Source organism: Manis javanica, chromosome 13 (genome assembly GCF_040802235.1).
Source record: "Manis javanica isolate MJ-LG chromosome 13, MJ_LKY, whole genome shotgun sequence".
In the NCBI taxonomy this organism is placed as follows: Eukaryota; Metazoa; Chordata; class Mammalia; order Pholidota; family Manidae; genus Manis; species Manis javanica.
In genome coordinates this window covers 37,977,537-37,994,934 of record NC_133168.1, presented here as the reverse complement: position 1 = coordinate 37,994,934, position 17,398 = coordinate 37,977,537, and the positions used below count along the sequence as shown (strand labels likewise).

Below are 17,398 nucleotides of genomic sequence, written 5' to 3'. Positions count from 1 at the left end.
TGAGAATAAAACAATAGAAAAAAATCAATGAAACCAAGAGCTGGTTTTTTGAGAAAATAAACAAAATAGATAAGCCTCTAGCCAGACTAATTAAGAGAAAAAGAGAATCAACACACATTAACAGAATCAGAAACGAGAAAGGAAAAATCACAATGGACCCCACAGAAATACAAAGAATTATTAGAGACTACGCATAGAGATACAAAGAATTATTAGAGAGTAGCAAATAGTTCAAAACCTATATACTAACAAGCTGGAAAACCTAGGAGAAATGGACAACTTCCTAGAAAAATACAACCTTCCAAGACTGACCAAGGAAGAAACACAAAATCTAAACAAACTAATTACCAGTGAAGAAATTGAAGTGGTAATCAAAAAACTACCCAGGAACAAAGCTCCTGGGGCAGATGAATTTACCTCAGAATTTTATCAGACATGTAATTTTATCAGAGAAGACATAATACCCATTCTCCTTAAAGTTTTCCAAAAAATAGAAGAGGAGGGAATACTCCCAAACTCATTCTATGAAGCCAACATTACCCTAATACCAAAACCAGGCAAAGACCCCACCAAAAAAGAAAACTACAGAGCAATATCCCTGATGAACATAGATGCAAAAATACTCAACAAAATATTAGCAAACCAAATTCAAAAATACATCAAAAGGATCATACACCATGATCAAGTAGGATTCATCCCAGGGATGCAAGAATGGTACAACATTCAAAAATCCACCAACATCATCAACCACATAAACAAAAAGAAAGACAAAAACCACATGATCATCTCCATAGATGCTGAAAAAGAATTTGACAAAATTCAACATCCATTTATGATAAAAACTCTCATCAAAATGGGTATAGAGGGCTAGTACCTCAACATAATAAAGGCCATATATGATAAGCCCACAGCCAAAATCATATTGAACAGCGAGAAGCTGAAAGCTCTTCCTCTGAATGGATAAAGAAGATTTGGTGCATATACACAATGGAATATTATTCAGCCATAAGAAGAAAACAAATCCTACCATTTGCAACAACATGGATGGAGCTAGAGTGTTATGCTCAGTGAAATAAGCCAGGCGGAGAAAGACCAGTATCAAATGATTTCCCTCATATGTGGAGTATAAGAATAAAGAACTGAAAAGAACAAAACAGCAGCAGAAAATCACAGAACCCAAGAATGGACTAACAGTTACCAAAGGGAAAGGGACTACGGAGGATGGGTGGAAAGGGAGGGATAAGGGTGGGGAAAAAAAAGGGTTATTACGATTAGCATGTATAATTAGCATGTAGGGGGGGGATGGGAAGGAGGGGAGGGCTGTGCAACACAGTGAAGACAAGTAGTGATTCTACAGCATCTTACTATGCTGGACTGTAATGGGGTGTGTGGGGGGGACTTGGCGATGGGGGGAGCCTAGTAAACATAATGTTCTTCATGTAATTGTAGATTAATGATAACAAAATAAATAAATAAATAAAATAAAATAGAGGGGAATTCTTGGCCATAATTACCAGTTTAGTAGCCCAGTAGTTACTGTTTTGATACCCGTTCTTCTTTTATATTGATGAAATTCCTATTCCAAAGCACACAAACTCATTTTGTTCATTTCACTTCCCTTCTCCTGGGCCCACAGACAGGCAGTGGGGAAGGCACAGCAGTTTTCTTTAATTAAAAGCACCATCAATTGATATGCTAAGAGCATTGTGACTGGCCTTATATTTCATCTATTAAGCTGAGGATCCCTGAGTATACCTGATAGGGCCTAGTTTTGCAAGCAATTTGATATTCTGCATATTTATGTGCAGATCAGCTTCAGCTTCCATGTAACTCATAAATTAGTACTTAATGAAATAATTTGCCTGGAGATTTCTTGTGCATTCCTGTTAATCTCTTGAATGCTTTTTATCTGGTGGTGCACCTCACACTCCAGTCAATGACAGACTTGTCAGGTCTAGTTTCATACACATATATACTCCATATACACCTGAGCATTATAGCAGGTTTATAATTAGCCCTCAAAACGAAGTCATCTTCCTCCAGGCCAAGCAGAATCTCTTTATGAGGAGCAACTCTACTTACTTATTTGAATTGCAGTAATATTTGGGAAAATCACATTAGGTTGAAGCCACTTTAATCAATGTTCTTTTCAGAAGACTAAAAACCACCACCAGATGAATTATTTAAAAAGAAAAGGCAAAGAAACAATGATTTTTGTCAGTATTCTTGGAGGCAGAATCTCAAAAACAAGCATAGCATTGTTACAACAAGCATTTTAGAGATTACTTTTAAAAACAGCATAAGTGGTTATGTGGAAGTCAATTACCTACAGGATGAATTTAAGAAATTGCTAACTTGACGTTTATAGCATGGGTAATTTGACGCATGTTATTTCTTAAAACATTATATACATCAGTAAAACTTACTTTCTTTCAAAAAACACTAGTTTCTTACAAATAAATTTAGGCAATAAGCTGACAGGATTTGGAAAACTGATATCTCAACATGTCAAAGAAAAATGTGAAAATAGTGACGAGAAGAAATGAGTGGGAAAAAGGTAAACTATCATTTCATACAGTTAAAACGTGCATACATAATGTGAATGTTTATTTCATTTCTAAACTATGATCTATTGATTCAAATCTAAAAAAACTTGGCTTGTTTTTAAAATTATGCTCTAGTATGTATTAGGCAGCATTTACCACCCCCTCGAGGTCAAAGAAATCACAGTAGACCAAAGATTCTGAGCCTCAGCACTACTGATCTCTGAGGCTGTATAGTTCTTTTTGGGAATTTGTTGTATGCCTTGTAGTACAGTTAGCACACCCTTGGCCAATTCCCACCAGACACCAGTAGTATCCTCCCCGTACTCCCGTTGACAAAAATGTTTCCAGACATTGTCAAATGCCCACTGGGGGGCACGACCACTCTAGGTGAGAACCACTGTACTAGACAAATGCTGTTAAACATCTCTAGTTAAGTTCTACATTTTTCTTAATGTCCCATTTTCATTTTAATTATCTGAAATCCAATTAAAATATCATTTCCTCTCTGGAAAAAACAGTTCATTACTTTTACCATTATCTATTTACTTCCTCATTAAATTTTGTATAAATGAGAAATTCAAGGCAGGTTGTTAGGTACATCTGATACAGAGATTAACATTGTAACATGCCCGTTTATCAAAATAAAGGAAGGATTCAAAGAACCAAATCCATAGTAGAGCAATTGAAATCAATCTTCATCAAAATGGAAATACCAGATGCTCTATGAAAGTATTATTATGCTGTTAGCACTTACCTACATTCTCTTTTCATTTTGCTCACTTTTCTTTCTCTCAGCTAAACAAAATTTCTTCTTGTCCTCATAAAAACAACTTATATTATCAGTACTAATGACAGGGAGTATAAACATAGTCAACAGCCCAATAATGCAAACAATTTGATCTAGGAGTACATATAACTTTAATTTTTTGCAATGATCGGGATATGAGTCCAGATGCTGGAATTTATAGTTCCTGAATCTCTACAAGACAAATGGAGGGAAGAGAGAGGAGAATAAAATTACTTGAAGAACTTGGACCAAGGTTAAATATGCATTAAAGTTAACTGAATGTGGACTATGACTGTTTACATTTTATTTTCATGTGATGTATTTATTCATATCCAGACACCAACAAACACAAAATAGAACACAAGACTCTCAATGTATAGTTTGTAGTTTAAAAAAAATGTTTATTAAAGCTGTTACAGGATTTTTTCAAATGTAAGTACAAAAAATTGTAGGATTGTCACCAAAAAGGTAACCAATGAGTGATGATATTGGAAGTTATTTTCTTTTATTTTTGCTTCTCTGATGCCCTTTTCTACAATGAATGTCTTTTTTAAAAATCTTATGCATTCTTTTTGTACTCCCCTTCTCCACCAATTTTAAGACATTTATGGCCTATCAACTAGGATTCTTGGAAAACTGCTGGCAATCTCGTTTCCTGGGTTTTACTCAAACTATACTAAACATTTCCTATACTAATTTTTGTTAAAGGTATTTCCCATTAATCAAAATTAAAATGTGATCACTGAAAAACTTGATTTTGGATGAAAATTATGCATAAGAGGTCAAATATCTTATCATTAGATACTCAAGTTAGAAAGTGAATATTCTATGTAACATAAACCACAGTTCTTACCCTTCTATTTCCTGGTTTGACAAGAACTGCCAATTTGCTTTTTAAAAGAACACACATAAACATTTTTCATTTGGCATTCCATTTTCAATAAAAATCAATTCATATTTTAATTATTGTGGAATTTTGACAGTTCTAGCAATGGTGAAGCTGACTTTTAACCTATTATCTAGCAAAAAGCAAGTTATATTATTAAGACTAAATATTTAACCTGGTAAAGAATGGGAATATATTTTAATCAAGTATCATACCATCTAAAAAAATAGTTTTGCTATCTAGTCATGAGTTTCTCATTACATTTCTGCAGGCCCTAAATGTTTAGAATAAATGTAGCATTCACATAATACTATAATCCATGAAAAGAGTATATTCTTTTATTGTTTTTGTTCATACATGTTAAGTTTCACTTTCAATAATAAATTTCAATAAATTTGATTCCTTAATCATAAAAACTTGATTTATACGTTATTTACATGTTGCCAAAGTCCACAGCCATACAAAACATCACAGGGATCGGACTCTATGCATGGTACCATCTCACAGGAGGAGGGAGCTAATCAAGTAACATACATTCAAAGACTGAATTGTAGACACACAGTGTATTTGGCACTGTTCATTAACATAACACCTTCCTCTCAGAGTTGGGCTTTCTTAAGCCTTATTGACAATACACCAGAATTTTACTATTCACATCAAAAGCAGCTTTTAAACTTTGTGACAGTAATCAGTTTTAAGACACAAAACACAACCAGAACCGGGAATAGAATTCAAACCCTCCAACTTCTTGCTATACTCCAAGCTGCCATCCATAAAGTAGGTTTGATAATCTTTTCATTGTGGGGAATGTCATGAAGAAGCAATTTAAAGATTGTATCTTTCAATACAGTAAAGATAAAAAAAACACTTTTGTTTAAAATAATCAGTTTTTCTTGGTAGTGCAAAGGGAACCCTGATGATGCATAACTTATGATGATTTAAGCAAGACTTAGAGAATGAAAAATGCCATTCAAGTTGTAGGGACCACACTAGCAGTTGAACTCATGAGAAGAAGGATCTGGAATTCCTATATCTGAATTCAGAATCCCTAACAACTCATTTTAACCTTCTCTACCCAGGACTATTGCAGATTCAGGTCACAGGTTACAGATTTACTTTGATGTGTAACACTATATTGCTATGAAATAGAGAAAATAAAAGTACAAAGACTCAACTATTAAACCTTGAGCAACTTTGGCTATATCCTAGTGGGTGATTTATTTAACTTCAGTTTAATAAATATTAAAACTCTTCAATGTAATTGGGCCCATTAAATTCATTAAAGCCATACATATTCTAGAATGTTTATAAAAGACACATTCCGTCTTAAACTAAGGCAAAAAAGCCTCAACACATCATGGATCTCAACAGTACATGGGAACAGAACTTATAAATTCTCTGGTAAAGTTGAGATACACTACAGCTTCACACAAAACTTTTAGCAATAAATTAAGACTTAAAAGAAGTCTTATAATGTACCAAGGACTACGAAGTGCAAAGTAATGTCACTGCATCAAAGTTTAGTTTAATCATTTTATTTTAAGTGTATTTTTAAAATCATAAACAAGGTTTTGTAAAAGTCAAAACATTTATCCTTCATAGCTTCAGAATATGACAAGCAATTTCAGATCCCGCTTTCCAAATCCAATCTTCTTTGCTATTCTTCAGACTTCTGACACCTAGTATTTAAACTATTCTATTCTAAATGTATAATTTTAGGTGACTATTGTACACTTAGGATTTTTCTGAAAACAGTCCATCAAATATAAAGAATGATTCCTGTCCAAGGATCAGCAGTAAGAGAAGAAATATTAAACACCTATCAAAAAATCATCTATTTATTTAAAAAATAACAGAACCAGTGCTGTTCTCCGTCATGAAAGAGAACATGTAAAACTAATTTAAATTACTTTTGTAGACTTTGGTAATACTTTATTACCTACACAAGCCTCAATCTTACTTCAAGATCTTTTATGCAAAGTCACCATTAGGATTTACTGAGTAAAAATCCTGGGTACTAACATGGCCCTAAATGTGCTATTCCAAAGAGGAACAGGTTATTTTTGAGGAAAAGAGTTGCCTTGGTAACTTCCCTCAAATGCTTAAAATAAAAATAGTTAATGGAAATAATTTATGCTGGGTACACACTGACCACCAAAGAAAGAAGGAAATCAAATTTTCTTTCCTACTTGAGGAAATTTGCCACTTTTACTTTTAAGATTAAAAATTTCTTACAGTTTGGCTACTTAATACAGTATTTAAAATTTTGAAGTCTGCATTTCAATGTAGTAAGAGTTTTTTTTCAAATGATCTTCATAGCCCAGAACACAGACACCAGAGCAACATGCTCAACTCACACAGTTTGACTAAAATGAAGAGATGAAAATGGACGGATATCTGAAAATAGGTATTCCCTCTGCTCCAAAAGTGAGCAGGCTTTTAACATGTGAGCAACACAGAACCCCATGCCTCTGGAGATCCCTCAAACTCAGAATGTTTCCATTTAAGAATATGCTATCTTAAAAATTAAAGTTTGGTCACTTAGGAAAGACTAAACAAAAATTATTCCCTTCCCCCCAAAACAAACAGCTCTAGTCACCCGCACCTTCTCCCCAGAAAATAGGGAAGTAGTTGAGGCTGCATAAAGCCTTTAAGTCTGCAATTTCAGCTTCTAAAACATTGCTGCTATTTGCTTAGAGTTGCAGGTCTACATGTTTTCTTCTCCAATACTTCCCTTATAAGTTTATTTTCACACATTCACACACATATGAGCACACGCACACGCACACACACACATACTCACGCTTACTCTCAAGTAAGACACTTTTTTGTGTTTGTTGATAAATTATGAGGATTATGAACTAGATGTGTACAGGGTTTCATAGGTGCTTTGTAAACATCAGAGTCACTTGGGTCCTTTTCTCCAAAAGCCTGAAATCAAATTACACAACCAGGGATCACTACTTTCCCAGACGCTGCTCACAGGCTGCATATTGACGTAGGGCAGAGAAAAAGGCCTCATAACTGATGTTTAGATGGGAAGGCAAAGACCTGAAAAGCAAGCATAGGGGGAGAAAAAAGCAATCAGTTCATATACTGCAATTTGGAGGGAGAACCAGAAGGATAATGACCAAAAAGTTAAGGAAAGAAGAAAGTGAATATAAGCACAGAGGATGTCAAACTATTTCTACTCAATGACTGTTAAACTTACTATGAAACAGTTCAAGTAAAAAACAATCTCTCCGTTCCATGACACAAAAGCAACCTATAGCAAGCTAGAGAACCTATTAAAGCTTAAGTCTAGATTAAGGCAAAACCGAAGATTTATGAAGGATCTCACTTCAATTCACTTTAAGAACTCCCTGTCAGAGTAACGCCAGAACTCCAGGAACGGTTTATGAAAGCCAGATCTAACAGGGGCACAGCGGCACGGCACCCCACATGACTGTACACTGAAGCCATGTGGTGAGCAACCAATAAATGAACAGTATTTATGTCCACCATTTCCAATTGCTCAAGGGGGCAATTCCTGTGTGAAGACAAACACTTTAAAGGCAAAGTGAACAAACAAGAAAATTCCCCTTTAAGTATTTTAAACATTTAAAATAATCTTCAATAATTAACATTTAAAAAAAATCTCTAAACAGCTCTATTGTGAGGCTTTGGAAATTCCGAACAGTAAGAGAGCCAAACCCCTGGTCAGAGTACAAGCCGCATGCACCACAAAGGACTGAATGAACCGACAACAAACAAACTCCTGCCCGACCCTCTGGTTCTCTCTAGCTAGGTTTGTTTATCCTTCCTTCCCCACGCACCAGCTTCACTGAGACAGAAGTAACATCATCTTTATCCTTCTTTGCCCAAAATTCTGAAACAAGTCACATACTTCACTCAAGTTCCTTATTTCTCAATAATTTCTGCTATCAACCTTTTTTATCTTATTCACTCTACTGCAGGATAGCCTCAAAGGACAAATTTAATGACATTTCTTCTTGTTAAAGCTAGTTTCAAATGTGCTCTTCAAAGTACCCATTTTCTTAAATTACCTTCATTTTATCCCCCTTATCAACAGGTTCATCTCCTAGCCTTCCTCAAGAAGCACTTAATGCCACAACCCCTCAGCACCTCAAGCATTCTTGCTATTCCTGCCTGTCCTGCCAGGGCTCTACCCTTCTCCTTCTCCTATTATGATTTAGACATTTGCCTGCTATCACAGTGCTTATAGTCAGGTGGATGGTAGACAAATATAGAGCAGGTCACACTGTAACATGAAGAGCTATGACAGACATATGTACAAAGATCCAGGGGAAAGCCTGTTACGTGCTAGGTATCTGATGTCCATTATCAGATTTAGGTCCTCAACTCTATATTAAAATGCCCATTTTACAAACACAGAGAAGTTTAAATAGCTTTCCAAAGTCATGTTATTGAGCTGCATGGCCTAGAATCAAATCAAGATCTACTTATTCTAAAACACTCTTCCGTCCAAACCACTACCACCCTGACAAGGGATCAGAGCTACCTTTCTTGGAGCCCACTTAAATGACTTGAAAAACCCTTGGAGGAAAGACAAGAGAAACAAATGCCCACCGTACAGAAACTGAGAGTTTGCAGATTTGGATTCTAATCCTACTTTGTTAACAAGCTTGAGCATGGTCTCTTGCCTATTAAACTAGGTAGGACCAGATGACCTCCAGCTCTTTCTGATTCAAATGCACTGGTTTTCTTCTGCCTCTTTGACACCTTTCCTTCCTCATGCCCCAGAGTTTGAAGCATTGCTTAAGGACCCCTTAAGAGTAGTATGCTACTATGCTCTTCTATGTATACTTTGGAGAGGTCCTCTATTCTTATGAGTCCAACTACTTCTACTTCCTATATACTGACAATCCCCAAATGTCCACCTTAGGCACCAATTCTACATCTTTGTCTGCCCCCTGAATGTTCCCATCTAAATAGAATATGGCCTCAAAATCATCTTATCCTTGAATTCAACATCTACCCTTCAAAATCTAGCTCCCTTTTAGTTTCTCTTAATGACACCATAATTCACCCAGTCACTCAGGCTTAAAAACTTCTGTAACTTTTAACACAATTAGTAAAGTGTTGGGCTGCAATTATATACATACTTCACATGAGAGAGAGAATTTGTATTATTTTTCCTCCTAAGACCAGAATTTAAATATATGTTAAGGCTACCAAATCTCCCCTTTATTTAAAGTTAGCAAATACAGACCATGAGCCCACCACCAGTTTTTTGTAAATAATTATTACCACATGGTTATGCATACCTGTTTACCTACTGTCTGTGGTTGCTTGACTGCACTAGCAGTGTTTCATAGCTGGAACAGACAGTAGCAGTTGGAAGACTGTATTGCCTCTAAGACCCAAAATATTTGCTATCTGGCCTTTTATACAAAAAGTCTGCCAAACTCTGTTCTAAACAAATAGCTTCATTCTCATCACTGCAATCTCCCCTAAATTATAGCTATGGCCGCTTCACTTGCTTTTTACTTCTTTCTTTCCCAGATCCAATTTACTCTAGTATACAGTTGCCAAACAAATCTTCCCAAATCACCATTCCCACCTATCCACCGGCTCAGCAGTCTGAACAATTATACACATTGTTTAGCCAGTATGGAAAGCCTTCCCAAACCAACACCCCAGAACTATTTGTTTCCACCTCATCCTACTACATGACACTAACTCTCTGACCTGGTGTGGTCAGTTCCCTCATTATTTCTTTAAAATGTGATGTTTATTTCCCACCTCTCAGGTTTTCTTTTTTGCCCTGCCCATCCTCTACACGTTCTACCTTTTCTCCAATTACAAAAATTACACCCATTTGACACACCCCTGATCAAGTCACATCATTTCTGCAGAATCAACAACTCTAGTCCACAGAGAGTTCTCTCATTTCTGATCTCCTATGACAGTTAATGTCAATACCAAATATTCACAACCAGACTCTATTGTATCTGAGTCATTTATGTTTTTATCTTGCCACTGATACTATGAAATACCTGAGGGAAAGGATCAAGAATCACATCCTGGGGGAATTCCCACACCTGGTACAGTGCTGGGCTCAAGAAACACATACTGAACTGAACCAAAGTCAGCACACTTTTAATTACTTACACTATCTCAGTCAATCGGATGTGCCAGGGAAGAAAGCCTAATGTGCTGTCCACAGGACCAAACTTCAATACTAAATCAGGATCAGGGAAACCATTTGAACCTTAGGAAGAAAGAAATACATGTTCATTACTTACACATAAAATGACCAAAGGCAAAATCTGTTAAATTAAATTGTTTTTTAATGCTTTCAGTATGTTTTTGTCAGAAGCTTTATTTGTATGGTTCCATTCCCCTATTCCACTGCTCAACATATATTTCAATCTTTCTCATTTTCAAATGTGGAAGGTTTTCGGAAGACCATTTAACAGGATGGATTACCTGATCAGGAGGGGTAACAACTCCCACTGTAACCCCTACTATTAGCCCCCAAACCCCATCATCTTTCAAGACTCAAGTGCTCCTGTGGCATCCTGGGAGCCACACTGAGTTAGAGGCACAAATGCTTGTTCTAGCCATGCAATCAAATAACGTCAGAGATGAGAAGGAACTTAAAAAGTATATACTCTCCTCTCTCCCCGCAAGCCCCTCACTTTATAGCTAAGGACCCAGAAAGGCCAACACTTAGCTATCCAGTACAAATGTTTTAGTGTTCCTAGTCCCAGCCCCCTGGAGGGGAAAAGGAGACTGTACACATGCCTCAATAAAGGTATGGCCATTTTTTGTTTTACAAATTGGTTTCCATATGACACCTGGTTTGAGAAAAGGGGATAAGTATATTTCAACTGCTTAAAAAATAAGGTAAAAACAATTTTAAGGACTCACTGGTGTATCAGAAAAGATGTTCTAATCCAAGAGATCCAGGCTCTAACAGTTTTTAATAACCTCAGTTCTACCACAAACTTGATGTCACACCACCTCTGAGGAATTTAGTTCCTTCATTTGTGAAAGAAGAAGACTGGATTAGACAGGACCATCCAGGGTAATAGAATTATTTTTATAACAAAGCCTCTTTAAAAGTCCATGTTGGTAGAGTGAATGGACTAAGCAGAAGAACTTATAAGCATATAAGCATAGCTGATATTGACAAGAAGCAGACAGTTTCTCTTTAAAGAAACAAAAAGCAAAACATCAGCTAGAGCCTCAGAATAGTCTTTGGCCTATCTGCCTGGGAATGCTCCTAACCCCCATGCCTCTTCTCCCAATCAAGTGGAGAGAATTATAGTTTCACCAATACAGGGCTACTAGCAAAAACTAGCAGGCTTGCTGCTTGCAGACAAAAGATATAGACTCAATTTGGACTGGAGGTTGTGAGCAGAAGAGAAGGGATAATGGTGAAAACCTATGGTTTCTGCCAGCTCAAAGTGACAAACTCAAAAGGGAATGAATGAGGAAAACCTTCATCTTTGTTAGCCTCAAGGTGTTGCCCCAGTTAGAGTGAGCAGTATAATGGTCAGAAATTTAACAGAGAGATCCTAGAAACATGGGATCAGATAAGCTCTCCACATATTCTTGGCTGACTGGAACTGCACACATGCAAGGGAAGGAGGAAGGTGGGGGAACAGGGCGGCAAGAAAGCTCAGTGAGAAGTAAAAGCCAAGGAGACTTGAGAACCGGTGGTAACTCTGAATGCCCTCTCCAATACCAGAGAGGCGAAAACCTCCTCCCAAAAACACATAAAGAAGAAAATACAGCAAATACAAACAGACCTAAAAACGACCTGAAGACTGCAGAACCACCTACACCTGAGGAAGAGAGGACCACACAGAGAAGGGTGAGGTGGCAAAAATGAGACTGAGAAGGTCCCAAGCCCTCCCCAAACCCCAGTCTACAAGCAGTAGAAGAGGAATGGAGTGGGGAGGTGGTAGGAGCCCAGGAGTGCTGCACACCTGCCTCTGGAGATCTGCTCCAGGAGCACAAGCCCACGTTACACTGGGTTCTGGCAATTAGTGGGGCTGGACACCAGGGGCAGGTGGGACCCTCTGGGAGGCTGAGACTCCAGCCAGTGTAGAGGGCAGACATGCTCCATAAGTCCTGAGACCCAAAGCAGAGGCAGCAGTTTAAAAGACCTGCCAGTAGTGGGAGGGGTATCCGAGGGGTGAAGGTTGGACCGAACATTCTCCTCAGGAGAAAGGGCAGGTGGAGGATATTTCCCCAGCCCTTCCTCAGTCCAGCAGATCAGGAACTCTCAGGTGGCCCAGACACCCCATTCCCCTTGCTGGCAACGCAGACCCCAGGCTCCTCCCTGCATGCGCTGCCAGAAGCCAACCCACCTGGCCCAGCAGCAGTATCATATCAGACTTTCCTACCTGGCAGGTAGACAGAGACTCTCCCAGCTTCCTTGGCTCTGTTTCAGCCCAACCTGGGAGGTGCTTGCAGAAGCCAGCCCCAAGAGCTCCTTCCTCTGTGAGAGTGTCCAAACCCGATGCTGTGGGACTAGCGTGGCCAGAGCCACACTGGTCTGCCCACTCCATTAACCCAGCGGCCTCCACACTGCTGCAGGCCAGCAGAGGGCGGCCCTGCCCACAGTGAGCTCAGCAGAGATTCCTGAGCTGATCACAAAGGCAGCAGTGGAGGCAAACGGCCTGCCCAGGCTTATACCACTACAGAAGCCAGACAGAAAGTCAGCCTTGCCCATGGCACCCCAACAGCTGGGGCCCCGCAAAATAGAACTGAGCACTAGAGAGTAAAGCATCTCAAGCTTCTGGGCACCACAGCATGCCTTTTGCATGAAGTTATTACTCTATAGGCCAGAAAGCACAGCAGAGACATCTAACACAAAGGAAGAAACACAGAATCCCCAACATAATGAGCAGGCAGAGTAATATGATCCAAACAAAACTACAAGACAGGACCTTAGAAAGAGGGCTAAATGAAAGAGAGATCACCAATCTTCTTGAAAAATATTTCAATATAAAAGTCATAAACATGCTCAAGGATTTACAGAAAAGTACTCAAGATCTCAGAGAGGACTTCAACAAAGAGATAGAAAACCTGAAAAGGAGTCACTCAGAGCTGAAAAATACAGTACCTGAAATTAAATTAAATTAAAAAAAACAATGGAAGGATTTAAAAGTAGATTCGATCAAGAAGAGGACATGGTAAATGAAATGGAAATTAGAGAACAGGAAAACAAAGAAGCCAAAGAACAGAGAGAAAAAGTATCTCTAGGAATGAAAGAACGATAAAAGAGCCATGTCACCAATTCAAATGAAACAATTTCCACATAACAGGGGTACGAGAAGGAGAAGAGAAAGACAAAGGGATAGAAAGTCTCTATAAGGAAGTAATTATTGAAAACTTCCCCATGTCGGGAAGGAAACAGACACTCAGGTCATGGAAGCACAGAGATTCCCTAACAAAGGAACCCCAGGAAAACAACTCCAAGACACATAAAAATTAAAATGGTAAAAGATCAAGGATAAGGAGAGAGGTTTGAAAGCAGCCAGAGAGAGAAAAAAGATTACTTATCAAGGAAATCCCTTTAGGCTATCAGTAGACTTCTCAATAGAAACTCTACAGGCCAGAAGGCAGTAACACAATATATTTAATGTACTGAAACAGAAGGACCACCAAACAAGAGTCCTCTACCTGGCAAGATTATTATTTAAATTTGAAGCAGGTATTAAACAATTTCCAGATAAACAAAAGTTGAAGGAATTTCACCACCACTAAGCCAGCCTTACAGGTATGTTAAAGGCACTATTGTAGATGGAAATGACCCTAAGGCTAAATAGCTTTCACCAGTGAAAATAAACCCACAGTAAAAGTAGTAGACCATTAATTACCAACCAAGTACAAAATTAAAACAAAAGAAGCAAAATCAACTATACCCAAAATCAGTCAAAGGATACATAAAAAGTGCAGATTGGGACATCAAAATACGAAAATTGTGGAGGAGGAAGAAGAAAAAGGAAAAAAGAAATTACCTTTAGACTGTGGTTGAAATAGAATTATCAGCAATATAAGACAGAAAATCTGAAGAGACCAATTAGAACCAATAAAATTGAAATGGTAATCAAAAAACACCCTAGAAAAAAATACCAGGTGCTAATGGCTTCAAATATGAATTCTACCAAACATTTAAAAACATCTAATACCCACCCTTAAAGTATTCCAAAAAGTAGAAGCTAGAATACTTCAAAACTCATTCTGTAAGGTCAGCATCACTCTAATACCAAAACCAGACAAAGACACCACAAAAAAGAAAATTACAGACCAATATCCCTGATGAACACAGATGCAAAAATACTCAACAAAGTATTAGCAAACTGAATCCAAAAACACATCAAAAAGATCATCCATCATGACCAAGTGGGATTTATTCCAGGAACAAAGAACGGTACAATACTCACAAATCAATCAATACCATATACCACATTAACAAAAAGGAAAAAAAACTCTACATAATCATCTCAATAGATGCTGAAAAAGCATTTAACAAAATTCAACATCCAATCATGATAAAAACTCTCAACAAAATGGGTACAGAGGGCAAGTACCTCAACATAATAAAGGCTATATATAACAAACCAACAGCCAACATTATACTGTTAAGATCAGGAACAAGACGTTCTTCCCACTTTTATTCAATATAGTACTGGAGGTCCTAGCCACAGTAATCAGACAACACAAAGAAATAAAAGGCATACAGACAGGTAAGGAAGAAGTTAAATTGTCATTGTTTGCAGATGACATGATATTGTAGATAAAAAACCCTAAAGAATCTACCCCAAAACTACCAGAACTAATATCTGAATTCAGCAAAGTTGCAGGATACAAAATTAATACACAGAAATCTGGTGCATTCCTATAAACTAATGATGAACTAGCAGAAAGAGAAATCAAGAAAACAATTCTATTTATAGTTGCATCAAAAAGAATAAAGTACCTAGGAATAAACCTAACCAAGGAGGTGAAGGACCTGTACTCTGAAAACTACAAGACACTCATGAGAGAAATTAAAGAAGACACAAATAAGAATTAATATTGTCAAAATGGCCATCCTGCCCAAAGCAATTTACTGGTTCAATGCAATCTCTATCAAAATACCAAAAGCATTCTTCAATGAACTAGAACAAACAGTAATAAAATTCATATGGAACCACAAAAGACCCTGAATAGCCAAAGCAATCCTTAGAAAGAACAAAGTTGCAGGGATTACAACTCCCTGACTTCAAGCACTACTACAAAGCTACAGTAATCAAAACAATTTGGCACTGGAACAAGAACAGACCCACAGATCAATAGAACATAATAGAGAATCCAGATATAAACCCATGCACATATGTTCAATTAATTTACTACAAAGGATCCATGAATATACAATGGGAAAAAGACAGCCTGTTTAACAACTGGTGTTTGGAAAACTGGACAGCTACATGTAAGAGAATGAAACTGGATATTGTCTAAGTCCATACACAAAAGTAAACTTGAAATGGATCAAAGACCTGAATGTAAATCATGAAACAATAAAACTCTTAGAAAAGAATAAAGGCAAAAATCTGAACATGAGCAATGTTTCACAGACACATCTTCTTGGGTAAGGGAAACTAAATATGAACAAGTGGGACTACATCAAACTAATAAGCTGGGGTATAGGAGAGAACACTGTCAGCAGAACAAAAAGGCATTCTACAGTAAGGGAGAATACATTCATAAATTACTCATCTTATAAGGTATTAACATCCAAAATATTTAAAGTCATACAACTCAACAACAAAAAAGCAAATAACCTGATCAAAAAATGGGCAGAGGACCTCAACAGACACTTCTCCAAAAAAAAATACAAATGGCCAACAGGAACATGAATAGACGCTCCACATCACTAAACACCAGGGAAATGCAAATTAAAACCACCTCACACCACCTCACACCAGTCAGGATGACCAACATCCAAATAACAAGAAACAACCAATGCTGGTGAGTATCCAGTGAAACAAGAACCCTCCTCCACTGTTGGTGGGACTGCAAATTGGTGCAACTGCTGCAGAAAGCAGTATGGAGGTTCCTCAAAAAACTAAAAATAGAAATACCATTTGACCCAGTAATTCCACTCACAGGAATTTACCCAAGAAAACAAAATCACTGATTCAAAAAGATATATGCACCCCTATGTTTATCGCCATACCATTTAACAACAGCCAAGATATGGAAGCAACCTAAGTGTCCATCAGTAGATGAATGGATAAAGAAGAGGTGGTACATACACACAATGGAATATTATTCAGCCTTAAAGAGAAAAGAAATCCTCCCATTTGCCACAAAATGGATGGATCAGAGGGTATTAGGCTCAGTGAAATAAGTCAGGCAGAGAAAGACAAATACCATATGATTTCACTTATTTGTGGAATATAAAAACAAAGCAAAACAGGAGGCATAAAACAGCAGTAGACTCACAGACACTGAGAAGTGACTAGTAGTTACCAATGGGTAAGGATGGGGTGAGGATGGGAAACAGGGAGGGGGACAAAAGGCACAATAATTTGCAATCACAATGTAAGTTCATCACAGGGACAGTGTGATTCACAACTGAAACCAACATAAGACTGTGTATTAATTTTAAAAAAAAGGTGGCAATTCTCCCCAAATGGGTCTACAACTCAATCTCTATCAAATGGAGTTTTCTGGGTTTTTTTTTTTTTTTTGGAAATTGACAGGCTGATCTTAAAATTTATATGAAAATGCCAAGGACCCTGAGTAATCAAAAAGACTTTGAAAAAGAAAGTCAAAGTTAAAATGTGTATGGTTTCAGTGCTTACAATAGTAGGGTACAGTAATCAAGACAGTGTGGCATTATATGGACAGACAATATAAACCAATGGAACAGAATAGAAAGACCAGAAATAAACTCAAAGATTTATGATAAATTGACTTTCAACAAAGGAGCTGATATGACATTTATGATATGTTTTTATGATAAATTCATTTTCAACAATGGAGCCACAAAATTCAAGAGAGAAAGAGAGTTGTTTCAAGAAATGGTGGTGGAAGAACTGGTATCCTTTACTTCACACTATTCACAAAAGTCAAGTCAAAATAGATGATAGATTTAAATGCTTTAACTTTAAAGAATATAAAAATCTAGAAGAAAACAGGAGAAAACAA

General features: G+C 37.4%; 1 protein-coding gene across 1 annotated transcript in view; it reads right to left on the bottom strand.

Moving 5' to 3' along the window:
• Positions 1 to 4,535: 4,535 nt before the first annotated feature.
• NUS1 (NUS1 dehydrodolichyl diphosphate synthase subunit) overlaps positions 4,536 to 17,398 on the bottom strand; it is a 36,679-nt gene continuing 23,816 nt past the window's right edge. The window contains exons 4-5 of the mRNA XM_036993340.2: positions 10,355 to 10,454; positions 4,536 to 7,270 (exon numbers count right to left, since the gene is read on the bottom strand). Of these exons, the coding sequence (XP_036849235.1) occupies positions 7,180 to 7,270; positions 10,355 to 10,454 (191 nt within the window). The 3' untranslated portion in view covers positions 4,536 to 7,179. The remainder of the gene's footprint in view (positions 7,271 to 10,354; positions 10,455 to 17,398) is intronic.